At 36.2% G+C, this 12,915-nt stretch overlaps 1 protein-coding gene across 5 annotated transcripts in view; it reads right to left on the bottom strand.

Moving 5' to 3' along the window:
• Positions 1 to 3,470: 3,470 nt before the first annotated feature.
• LOC127508313 (adhesion G protein-coupled receptor E5) overlaps positions 3,471 to 12,915 on the bottom strand; it is a 36,270-nt gene continuing 26,825 nt past the window's right edge. For 3 of the 5 annotated variants that reach the window (XM_051886107.1, XM_051886106.1, XM_051886105.1), the window contains exons 5-19: positions 12,670 to 12,816; positions 12,444 to 12,569; positions 11,439 to 11,482; positions 11,234 to 11,344; positions 10,003 to 10,156; positions 9,788 to 9,904; positions 9,393 to 9,580; positions 9,132 to 9,296; positions 7,451 to 7,645; positions 7,125 to 7,342; positions 6,972 to 7,038; positions 6,631 to 6,722; positions 6,090 to 6,258; positions 5,474 to 5,569; positions 3,471 to 4,234 (exon numbers count right to left, since the gene is read on the bottom strand). In XM_051886107.1, the coding sequence (XP_051742067.1) occupies positions 4,193 to 4,234; positions 5,474 to 5,569; positions 6,090 to 6,258; positions 6,631 to 6,722; positions 6,972 to 7,038; positions 7,125 to 7,342; positions 7,451 to 7,645; positions 9,132 to 9,296; positions 9,393 to 9,580; positions 9,788 to 9,904; positions 10,003 to 10,156; positions 11,234 to 11,344; positions 11,439 to 11,482; positions 12,444 to 12,569; positions 12,670 to 12,816 (1,931 nt within the window). In that variant the 3' untranslated portion in view covers positions 3,471 to 4,192. The remainder of the gene's footprint in view (positions 4,235 to 5,473; positions 5,570 to 6,089; positions 6,259 to 6,630; positions 6,723 to 6,971; positions 7,039 to 7,124; positions 7,343 to 7,450; positions 7,646 to 9,131; positions 9,297 to 9,392; positions 9,581 to 9,787; positions 9,905 to 10,002; positions 10,157 to 11,233; positions 11,345 to 11,438; positions 11,483 to 12,443; positions 12,570 to 12,669; positions 12,817 to 12,915) is intronic. The other 2 variants (XM_051886110.1, XM_051886108.1) reach the window with 1 other exon arrangement.

Genomic DNA, 12,915 nt, shown 5'->3' on the forward strand with positions numbered 1-12,915 from the left:
GTGTCATTTTGTTTAGCTTCACCAGATTGTGGCCAGTGCCATTTACACATGAGTGCTAAAATCAACTTTTTTTGTGGGAAAAGTGCCATTATCACGTTCAGTTTAGTTTAGTTGCAGTTTTCATGGACTTTCAGTTTGTTTACCTTCATCATGTATGTCACTTTGTCTTTGTTCCCACCACTGATCAGTCATCATGGACACTAATCATCACAGCTGTTTGTCTTTAGTTATCATCTCTGTGTACTTAAGTTCCTGCCTGTTTCCTGTTCATTGTCGGTTGTTGTCTGTGCACTAGCACACTGTCACATATGTTTACCTGTTATTTTGAGTTTTGTAATAAGTCTTACATTAGTGAATCTTTGTCTTCATGTTCTGTGGAACTCAACGTTAGAGAACAAAATGAGATAATAGAAAATGGTTGGGGTATTTGGCCTGGGTGCTCAAGAACAGAGGGCTCTCTCTCACAGCCAGCGAGCCCGAGGCACCCATTAAGATTGTCAAGGAACCTGAGCCGGAGAACATCAAAGCCCCAGAGTCGACACAAGCAGGTCAGTCCACTGCAGAGCCAGGAGCGGATCTGGACCTGATAGATCTGTGGTCGAATCCAGTTCCCAACCATCTATTCCGTCTCCATCTCTGGTCACGGCCAGTTCCCTGGATCCGTCGGCACCACTGGTGTTGTCCAGGCTTGGCTCTGCCACCGCCGCTCACTCCGTGCAGCTCATCTTCCTTGCCTTGGTCTTCCCCTCCACCAGCTCGGCTTGAAGCCGAGTCCCCGGCTCCACCTCGGCTGTCAGCCTGTCACCATCGCCTTAGCTCACCACTCCCTCATCACCTCCACAGATCTCGGCCCCCATTTACTACCAGCAGTGGCGCAAAAATGGGGTATGCAGTATATGCAGTGCATAGGGTCGCCGCACGGAGGGGGGCGCCATTGTGCCAAAACGTCTTTGAAAATCTTTTTGAATAAAACGTTTAAAATAAATTTAAAAATGATGTTTGTTGAAAAATAATGTTTGTTTAGCATTTTAAATTCAAGTGATATCAACTGCTCACCATTTTGACAAGAGCCGTTGCTCTGTTACGGACAGTCACATGTCCAAAATGGACAGAGGAGGGAAGCGTTTCTGGGGCGCAGAACAGAAAACAGAAGACGCAAAAAAGAAAATGAAAATGAAAAACAGTGTCTTAAAATGAGGACATCGATGTCCATGTGGATAACAAGAAATTGTTAAGCGTAACCTATATCACTGTAAGTCTTTGATGTCTTATACCGGTCGGTCTGTGTGTAGCGCCGCTTCAAGTCTTTTATGAATGGTCCGCTGAATCACTTTTTTTTTTTTTACATTCAAAATGCAGATTCAGAAATGAAACACTGCTGTGTGTTGCGTGGAGACGAACAGTTCTGCTTTGTCTTTATAGTTTCATTGGCAAAATTGAACAAACCAGACAATATTTTGTCTAAAATAACACAATATAAACTTATATCGATCTCAACCATGATCTTGCATACCCCTCAGCAAATGTGCAGTTGCGCCCCTGACTACCAGTACCATAGTAGGAAAAATAAATACTATGGTAGTAAATGGGGAGGGGGGTGTTACTGAAATTCTCTTTCTTGAAATTGTTCTTCAGCAGAACAAAGAAATTCATACAGGTTTGGAACTACTTGAGGGGGAGTAAATGATGACAGAATTTTCATTTTTGGGTGAATTATCCCTTTAACCAATAAGTTTATCCCTTTAACCAAATATCCCTTTAATCAAATAAGTTCACATTACAAGTGATGATTGGCCATTAGTGGTGATGTTAACAAACAGTCTACTGAAGGGAAAGAGGAAGAACAAGAACAGAAACAAAACTGAAATAGACTTTCAGTCATACAGACTGCAAATAAAACATATCTTTAGATGTAACTAAATAAAACTTAATTTCTCTGAATATGATTAGTAGCAGTTTAGCTTTATTGAGTGTTACTGATGTTGTTTCATTGAACATTTATTTGAAGTCATCATTATCCTGATTAGATTGGGTACTTGGACTTTGAGTAATGTTAAATGAATTATCTTCCTATTTGTGCAGCAGTGTTTCAAAAAACTTTGTGCCAAAAAAGAGGATAAGTTGGACCACTTTCGACATTGAAATGAATCCTTAAACGTGCTTATTAATTGATGCCACTGTAGCAAGAGAATGTAAGTCAGATTGTAGTGTTGAATCATTTAAGCAAATTTGTGGTGATATAGTGGAACTACATGAGAAGATACTGCTTCTGAAGGATGTAACAACATTTTGTCTGATTTTATTACATAGACATCAACATTTGGGTTTTGTTATACAGAACTCAACAATGGTGTTTTTTTTTTTTTTTTTTTTAAGTTCAAATCAAAATATCTGTGCCGCAATGCATGCTGGGTGCCATTATTGAGCTACTAAACCTAATAAGTTACCAATCCTAACAACAAAAGCAATGATAAACAGTGTTAATACAGCTGAAAAACAGTGAAAAATGCAATCTTATTAATTATTCATGCCGCAGTGCATGATGGGAATACCAGTATTAGGTATTAGGTTACCGAATATTAAAGTGTTACCGAATAATTTATAAAGCACAAGTAAGCAATAAGGTACGAGAGGCTGTGCTGTATCGTGAATAAGTCACAGCTGAAGGGCGTTGTTAGGCACGACGCGAAGCGGAGTAACCCCTTCAGCCATGACTTATTCACTATACAGCACTAGCCTCGAGTACCTTATTGCTTTTATAAAACGGTTACCACACAATACAAATATTAAAGCCAAAAATATGTATCAATGCAACTTTCACTAAGTAAACTTTCAATAAAAGCCTCCCTTCCGCCGGAAAATATAGTCCCTGACTGTGAACAGCAACAGAAGTTACATTATTACACCATTAGATGGCGGCAAAGACTGTCTTTATGAGTGTGTCAGTCAGTAGCGAAGACTTTTACATTGAAAAGACTGAATTGTTGTGAACACGGAACAAGACACAACTGACAAATGCTTTGACTAGCGCTGTCAGTCACGGGAAAACCCCTTAACTGTTAAAAAGACAAGATAATATATTGGACATTTAAACAGATTTTTTATTATGAACATAGGACTGACCTGAAGGAAAATGCTAAATCGTAATGCAGGTAATAAACTCACTCAGTCAATCTCTTTCTCACAATACTCTTCTACTGTACATAATACAGTAAGCTTCAATGAACAATATCAATTGAGAACAAACAGTTTATGTTGCTAAGAGTGGTTGCTAAGGGTGTTGTGTAGTGATACACTGAACCGTTGGGTGAAGAAGTCATAGCCGTGTTTTATCATGAATAAAACACAGATATTGACCAATCAGGATTAAGGACAGGAACTAACTGTTTTATAATGTGTCACATGGCACAAGCAGACAAAAGCAATTATACGTTCATATAATAAAATATGAAATTCTTATACCGTTGAAATGTTTGGGGTGAGATACATTTATTCAGCAAGGATGCAGTAAATTTATCAAAAGTGACAGTAAAGACATTTATAATGCTACAAAAGATTCTATTTCAAATAAATGTTCTTTTGAACTTAATATTCATCAAAGAATCCAGAATGATCAACAAAATGATCAAGCAACAAAACTGATTTCAACATTGATAATAATCATAAATGTTTCTTGAGCATCAAATCAGCACATTAGAATGATTTCTGAAGGATCATGTGACACTGAAGACTGGAGTAATGATGCTGAAATTCAGCTTTGTTCACAGGAATAAATTACATTTTAAAATATATTAAAAATAGAAAAGTTATTTTAAATTCTAAAAAAAAAAATTACACAATATCACTTTTATTGCATTTTTAACAAATAAATGCAGCATAAGACATCAAAAAAACAAACAAAAAACTTGCCAACCCTAAACTTTTGAACGGTAATATGTAGAATGTTCTTTTAACTTAAATAAATAGAAGAGAAATTCTGGCAAAAAACATACAAAGTTAGAAAGCAATAATCAAAGACACACCATTTATCTTTAAAGGCATTTTTTTAAATGACACTAAGGGAAAGAAAAGTTCCCCTAAATTACTAATCACTCAAATACAATATCATTTCCATAAAGCAGATATAGAGAGATAATGTGACACTTCATCTTGCAAATGAATGATAAAGTCGATGGTCTGTTGACATGGCCTCCTAAATGTGGGATTCACCAGTGTGCTGAGCACTCTTGGAGCCCTGCAAAAGAGTGCAGACAGATGATTTGTCTAGCTCAAGCTCATTTATATTCACAGTCACAAATGGTTATTAAAAGAAAACACAGCTCAGTATGACTAAAATGCTCCAGTGATCATCACCTCCCCTGAGAAATGCCATTGAGAAATGCTAATGTTTCCTATCTGAGCGAGCAGTTATATGTGATCTTTGATGTCCGTGTAGTTGTTGTGTTGAGGATACTTCAGCTCATGCTCTGATGGACAATGATGTCAAAGCAACAAGTAAACACATTTAAAGGGTTAGTTCTTTCAAAAATTAAAATTCTGTCATACTCACTCTCATGTCGTTCCACACCCTTAAGACCTTCGTTCATCTTCAAATTCTTCATCAAATTCCGATGGCTCAGTGAGGCCTCCATTGCCAGCAAGACAATTACCACTTTCAATGCCCAGAAAGCTACGAAAGACATATTTAAAACAGTTCATGTGACTACAGTGGTTCAACCTTAGTGTTATAAAGCGACAAGAATACTTTTTGTGCGCCAAAAAGCAATTTCGAAACACTGCTTCATGAAGCTTTGAAGCTTTACAAATCTTTTGTTTTGAATCACTGGTTCGGAGCACGTATCAAACTGCCAAAGTCACACTCCCCAGTGGTGAACCACTGAAATTTCGAAACACTTATGATGTAACAAAGCCTCATTTACTGAAATCACGTGACTTTGGCAGTTTGATTCACGCTCCGAACTACTGATTCGAAACAAAAGATTTGTAAAGCTTCGAAGCTTCATGAAGCAGTGTTTTGTAATCGCCCATCACTAGATATTGTTGAATAAAGTCGTTATTTTGTTTTATTGGTGCACAACAAGTATTCTCGTCGCTTCATAACATTAAAGTTGAACCACTGTTCTCACATGAACTGTTTTAAATATGTCTTTAGTAGCTTTCTGGGCATCTGAAAGTGTTAATTATCTTGCTGGCAATGGAGGCCTCACTGAGCCATCGGATTTCATCAAAAATATCTTAATATCTTAAGGTTATACGGGTGTGGAACGACATGAGGGTGAGTAATTAATGACAGAATTTTCATTTTTGGGTGAACTAACCCTTTAATGCCCTTAAAAACTTCAGTACTGCTGAGGCATTTTCAGACTCTGCACTGAGACATAAATCCAACAATGTATATACAACATCAACCTCTTAGCTCTCTGCATTTCTGCATAGCAAGAGCTAAACGGTCCCTAACTGAGAGTGAGTTTACCTGCGATTTGCTTGTTTGGTTTGAGCTGAACTCTGAATATTTCCTCTTCTGTGGTGTACAGATACTTGACAGGAATTTGGCATACTCGTCTCTCACCTGTGGGGAAATTAAAAAAAAACATTTATCACATATATCACACATCAGATCACTGGCGGTTTGATTGTCCTGATTTTTTAGCCAGTGCATTTGTATGGTCATCGTTTGATCGTCAAAACAAATGTGTTTGTGAGAGATGTTTGGCTTTTAGTCTATATATGTGATCTTTTAAAGTCGTCTATATGCACTTGTTGACAAAAGTAACCTTTACAGATATGCATTAAAAATGTTTTCTGATCGTCCCGCCCTCTAATATCACAAAAACTGACAAGCATTATTAAACCTGGTCTCTGCTCACTAAACAATCTGGTATTATAAATAAACTGTAATTCATTCTATTGTTCATTTTATTGTTCTATTTATCATTCCCTTTTCTTGTGTCAGAGTTTAATGTTTAATATTACCTGTCTCAGCCTTTATATTTATTGACAAAGCCATGATTGATCTATCATTCCATTTTTTCTTTTTTTTTTTTTGTAGCTAATCTGTGTATCACCATGAGTGGAGAAACAGGACTCACTTGTTTTGAGAGCCAGCAATGCAAGATGAACATCAGCACCCCCTGCAGGCTGCTTAGTATAGTGAAGATGTATGACATTGCCAGAGTGTCTTTATTAAACTGAAAACATCCAAACACCCACATGATGCCAAGGACACACAGCTGAGCAATCGCAGTGACCGTAAATGCCCTGTAGGTGGAGATGGAGATGTAAAAGCTCAAGAAGGCTGCTTACAGCGCATGGTAACAAATACTAAAAGCATATAATATTAATGCATATTAGAATGATTTCTGAAGGATCATGTGACACTGATGCAATGATGCTGAAAATTCAGCTTTGCCATCACAGGAATAAATTACATTTGAAAATATATTACAATAGAAAACAGTTATTTTAAATTGTAATATTATTTCACAATATTACTGTTTTTACTCTATTTTTGATCAAATAAATGCAGCCTTAGTGAGCATAAGAGACTTCAAAAACATTAAAAGAAAATCATAATTATTCCAAGCTTTTGACCGGTATAGTATACATACAGGGTTTAAAAACATTTCTCACTTGATTTTGTGTAGATTGTTTAAGTCAGGGTTGAGGGAGGAAAATTTTTCTGCCAGCTTCCATATTGTTATGAGGAAGAAGAATACATTAACCTGAAACATACAGGAAAAACTTTTCAGTTTCTGAATTGTGACACACGCACAGACAAAAACATTGGGACCCTTTGCAATTTAGAAAGCCATTTACCCATTTGATTATTTATATTCTTTTAATGTCTATTATTGTTTATTATCAAATAAATTAAATAAAATGTCATTGTCATTCTTGTGACATGTCGCTCCTGTCATTGCCTTTCAGATCCTGTTTTCTAATCTATTTGTGGAAAGTGCAACAGTACTTACAATAATTATGGCGCAAACGGGCCCATAAAAGCTCCAAATGAAACCATCTTGAATGTTGAGCCAACAGCTGAAGATAAAGAAAAACATCTTAATACCATCATAAATAAATAAATAATAAATTCTGATTAGACATCAGTTATGCCTAAAACTCACTAGCCCGGAGTGCCATATCCACTTGCATTCACTGTGGCTGAAATTGCAACGATAACAGCAGGAACTCCATAACCAGCGGCAATCATATAGATGGGTCTCAGCGTTGTGTTGAAGACCAGCACCACCATGCGGAACAGCTGCACTCCTTCCAGACACATCCAGCAGAACGAAGCCAGGAAGAAATAGTGCAGCACGCCCGCAACAACTGCACAGCCCACCTGAATCACAGCACGAGGACAGGAGGTGAACACACAGGATGTTTATTATCACTTCAGACCCAGACAAACAAACCCAGAACTATGAACTCGTGTGAAACCAGAGTTTACCTCATTTTCTGTGCGGGTGATGCCCACGAGGAACACAAAGTAGGCGATGAAGAGGCTGATGCAGAGGTGCAGGTGGATGGTGTTGCGTGTGCTCTGGATAGATCGCACCAAGTAAAATGTGATAATGCAGATGAGGAGGCAGACCAGAGACAGTGGCAGTCCCACCCATGTGATCAGAGTCAGCTCATATACATCCTGGTTGAGAAAAATTAAGATTCTCTTTAACAGATTTCACCCTACGATCAGTGTGTGATCTATGGAAGTTTGTTTCCGCCACAGAATAAAACGTAAAAAGGGTAATAGCAATTTTTATCTCACAATTCTGACTTTTTCTGATAGATCTCTTTTCTTTAGATTTCACAGTTGCAAATTATAAACTGATAATTGTGAATTTACATCTTGCAATTCTCACTTTTATTTCTGTTAATATTCACACTTGTGAGAGAAATGTGAGATAAAAAGTTACAGTTACTTTTTTTTTTTTTTTTAAACAAGCTTCCTTATTTTTTTCCCTTCTTCCTTCATATTATTTCATTTGATAATGACCCTTGCCCATAATTCTGTATGACTGTCTTATTAATATGTTATTGGCTGCGTCCGAAAGCTTAAGCAGCTGACTTGTTTCATCTTTGCCCTATCAGGCAATGACTTCGCAAATAGTTCCTCCCGAACTGAGTTCTTAAGCAGCATAACAGTTTAATGATCTACATCAAAGCAGAGAGATCTTTCGTATATACTACCATATAATACTAATTTCTCACTAGAAATGAAATCAAAAGTTGTTCAAAAACATACACTGTAAAAAATTGAGGATAGATGTTGATGTTTTATTGTTTCATTTGAAATTGGTCGCCATTTTGGTGATCAGTGTTTGCTTTAGTTGGGCTCTTGACCCTTGACTTTTCAATGTTAGTTTTTCTCTGGCTGCTGTAACTGTGTCTTTATAAGACACATTTATGGCAATGAAAGCAAAGGGAAAATGTGATCAGGTGTTTATGGTTTTGAAGTTTATGGTTGTGAAATAAGTTAAAATAAGTTCAAATGAAAAGTTCACAGTACTAATATCCTCACATTACTAACACAGTATAAATACATAATTTCAACTGACCAATTTAAAAAATTGGTTTCCTCAAATGAAATGAGTTTTAATTCAGTGCACGGTATTATTACAGTAACACTGTAAAGTAGATTACAGTAAAGAACTGTAAATTCACAGCTGCTTTTGTTTTGCTGTTTTTACACACAAACTGACGACCAGCTGTAACTTTCAGGTGCCACTTGAATTTTTAGCTCAACTGACACGGAACTAAACGTATAGGATGGAGGGATATCATAGGCAGCGAAAGATATTTCTATGCTGCTTGTCTCATCTCAGACAGACAGACAGATCATTGGATTTAGATGTACCTTGTTGTCTACTTGCCACCATATTTTCAGCTTTTGGACGCAGCCATTGATGTACCATTGATGTTTTTGAAGCATCAAAGTGGTAGTTGCGTGGACTGTCAATTTAGGGACAGAAATCTCTCAGATTTCATTAAAAAAAAATCTTAATTTTGTGTTCCAAAGATGAATGAAAGACTTACGGGTTTGGAACAACATGAGGGTGAGTAAATGGTTACAGAATTTACAGGAAATACAGGATTAGCTGTTGTGGTGACAATAGTTAAAGAGTACAAACCCCAATGTCATAGAGAGCCATCAGCACAGCAAAGCTGCTGAGGTGAGTACAGGAGCAGACAGTCTGGACATCATTGGAGTTCACTCTAGTGCAGCCTTCTTTTGACCACGCGCCCCCTTTCAGTTTAGGATCCCAAAACACACAGATATGTGTCTCATTTGTGTTCTGGAGGGAAATGTACATTTAGAAAAATGCATTAAGAATACATCACATTGGTGTAGTACATTGTATGTGGTACATTGAGAGCAAACTGTTCCATACCTCCAAGTGAGAAAACGTGAGATTTACTGGTTTCTGTAGATTGTCAGTCTCTGTATTACTAACAGTGGCAGTTACTACTTTTGAATTTATCTTAAAAGTCTGCTTTTTCCGTGTTTCTAAATGGTTAAAATAGCGGTTGAGTGATTCTTCCAGACCTTTATAGCTGAGAAGAGCTGCAGTCGTAAAGCCTGGTTGATGCACAAAGACAGTAAAAAATAGGTTTATACTGCGTGAAAAAAAAATATGGTCAATTTATATATACATATATATATATATATATATATATACATATGTGTATATATATATATATATATATATATATATATATATATATATATATATATATATATATATATATGTTACTTTACTCTGTAAATGTGATTAAGAATATATACCAAGGTATGTATTTCCTGTTGCTGTGTCCCAGTGGGATGTAAACTGTGTGCGGCTGGAGGATATATTGAAATCACCCTCAGGTGGAGATTTGCCCCACTTTACCAACAGCTCCACCTCTGTAGGGCAAAAACCACATTGATAATGTAAGAAAAAACTCAGTGAAGCAGTTTTCTGGTACCGAAGTGTAATATTTCAGTGTGGACCTATTTCTTACCGGTTTTATTGCTTGATCTCTTGGTCTGGCTTTCTGACAGCAGAGGTCCTATCAGTTTTAGCATGCGTTCCACAATATTAAACATTGCTGACACTTCATGGTTACCACCTTGGAAGCCACCGTCAAGCAGACTATCTAAAGCACTCAGAAACGCCTGTATGGGGTGGGTAAAATGGGAGAGATGAGATTTGTGTATCAAGATGATGTTTGAGTATAAGCACTTATTTGAGCATAGCTGTTTTAATCTGTTACATTATTTAATGTATGCAAGGCTCTTTAACATACATGATTTAGCATACCCTTGTGAAAAAGAAGTACTCTTCAGCAAAAATGTTAAGTTTAAAAGAATATCTTTGAGTGCAAATTGAATGTTTTCAGACATTTAATGCATGTTAATTACAATTACATGAAAATGTAGTTTAAATTTATGCTAAATCCAATGCTTTTCTGCCCACTTTAAGATTTAGTCCATATTTATGTACAATTTCATAGTTACTTCTGCTGTCTTTGAAATATGGTTAAAGTGTACTACTGACAAGCATTTGTGAAAAAACTAAAATATACTTTATTGTCATTTCTACTTGTATGTCATATATTTATAAATATATTTGTAATTACAAATTTGTAAAGACTTAGTACATTTAAAATGAATTAACTTTTTTAATTCCGAATAACACACTACAGTTAAAATTCTATTCAAATACTCTGCATGTGCACATCAAAATAAGTGTTTTTTTTTTTTAACCCTCTGGTCCTCTTCGGTCAAAAATGTGCTGCGTAGCACATGAGAATGAACCCCACTGGTTCTTCAAGCGATCAGCTCTCTTTAGAAAATTTGGACTAAAACGCTCGATTCATATGGATTAATTTTCCGATCTCTTTATGAATTTTTTGAAGCATCACAGTGGTAGTTGCAAAGGCAGTCAATGGAAGGAAATATGACAGCATTCTGTCATCAAAAATATCTCAATTTGTGTTCTGAAGATGAACGAAAGTCTTACAGGTGTGGAACGGCTTGAGGGTGAGTAAATGATGACAGAATTTTCATTCTGGGGGGTGAACTAACCCTTTAAGTGGCTTTTTATTTTATTAATATTAGATTATCTGCAAATACTGTTTTTTAAACATATACTGTACTTTTAAGTTTTGAAGTATGCTACAAGTTCACATTCAATACAAATTAATCACTCTTTTTTTTTTTTTTTAAATATTGTATTTTACAAGGTGTCACCTCAAGAAGTCTTTCTCCGCCCCCTTGTTTAAAACTGACAGACTCGCTCTTCTTCAGTGCCAAACAGTTGTTGTTCATGAAGGAGACAAGTTTTGTTAGCTCTGGAGATGCCTACACAGACAACACAGAGAAAAAGAGAGATCAGCATCCTTGTTTACGAATGACTAATATTCTGTGTCAGTATACTAGTAAAGTTATGCAGTACCTGGGATGCTTTGCTCTCACTTATAATTGTGTTACACTTGAGCTCTGAAAAGAAATTTATATAACTGTTAAGCAGTATCACAGAAGCAAAAGTGCGGCTGTGATCACAGCTGATATTCAGATCAACAGATTTAGTGTATTTGCACAACAAAAAAGCTTTATTGAAGTCAAAAATATTATTTAATATCACGGAATCAACCTAAACACACCAATGTATATAAACAAAACTAGTTTTATGGGTTACATTTTTAAAAACTAAACTCAAATTTCAATGTCAAAACTTTACAGTTTTAAAGGACCTGAAAACTCTCACATTAGACCAAAAGTAATGTTACACAATTAATGGCCACAAAATGTCTGTTGCTCTAATAGTTTCTTATCAATACATTGAATTCCCTGTCCTGCAATAAACATCTCTTTCCCATTGCTGGAAATGTAGCCAGTTTCACATGTGCAGGAATAACCTCCACCAGAATTGTTACATTTTGCATTAGGACCACAATCAATGCTTTGATCCACACATTCATTGATGTCTGGAATGAAATGAACAGAGATTCAGATGTTCTTGTTTAAAACTGCCATTTAAGTTCATATTGAGTAACTTACATTTGACACACAGTATTGTCATTTACATTTTTCTATTTTTGCTCTGCAGATATATATAATATTTTCAAACAAAGCCACGGCAGAATTAATCATTAGCCGTCTCCTAGCAAAATATAGTTATGGCATGTTGTTCCTGTTCTGAATGAATCATGTTTTTAAACAAATCGGTTGAATGATTTATTCAATGACTCACTCGTAACAGTTACTTGTCGCCACCTACTGACCTATCAATGTAACTAGCAGAATGAGTTACCGAAAAAACTACACCACTAATGCACAGACTGACAGTCTGTTCAGAAAGGGCAAACGCAAGCAACCATTGCTATGATTTTTTTGAAAGCATGAAATTAAATGGATATTTAGGAACCAAAATGATCAGATCTTCACAGAGAACACTAACCTGTGCACTTCATTTGTTTGTGACCATAGTTGGTGAATCCTGACCTGCACACACATTCATGGCCGTCTTTGCTGTTATGGCAGACTCCTCCTTCTCCACAGATGGATTTATCAATGTCACAAACACCTTTAACAACATGAAAACAACATGTTGGAGAAGGATCTTACATTTCTAAAAAATAAACTCAAATTTCAATGTCAAAACTTTACAGTTTTAAAAGACCTACTCATGCAGGATTCATTTGGATCAGTGAAGTTAGTTTCTCCTGACTTCAGTCTGAAGCCCGCAGCACAGATGCAATAGAAATTACTGTACGTGTTATGACATGTTGCATTTATTCCACAAATACTGGGATCGGTGCATACATCTCTGTCTGTAATTTAGAGACAGACAATAAACAAAACATGTCATCTGAAAACTCTCACATTAGACCAAAAGCAATGTTGCACAATAGATGTTTAGCTCTAATAGT

This window comes from Ctenopharyngodon idella, chromosome 3 (assembly GCF_019924925.1).
Source record: "Ctenopharyngodon idella isolate HZGC_01 chromosome 3, HZGC01, whole genome shotgun sequence".
NCBI classification, from domain to species: Eukaryota; Metazoa; Chordata; class Actinopteri; order Cypriniformes; family Xenocyprididae; genus Ctenopharyngodon; species Ctenopharyngodon idella.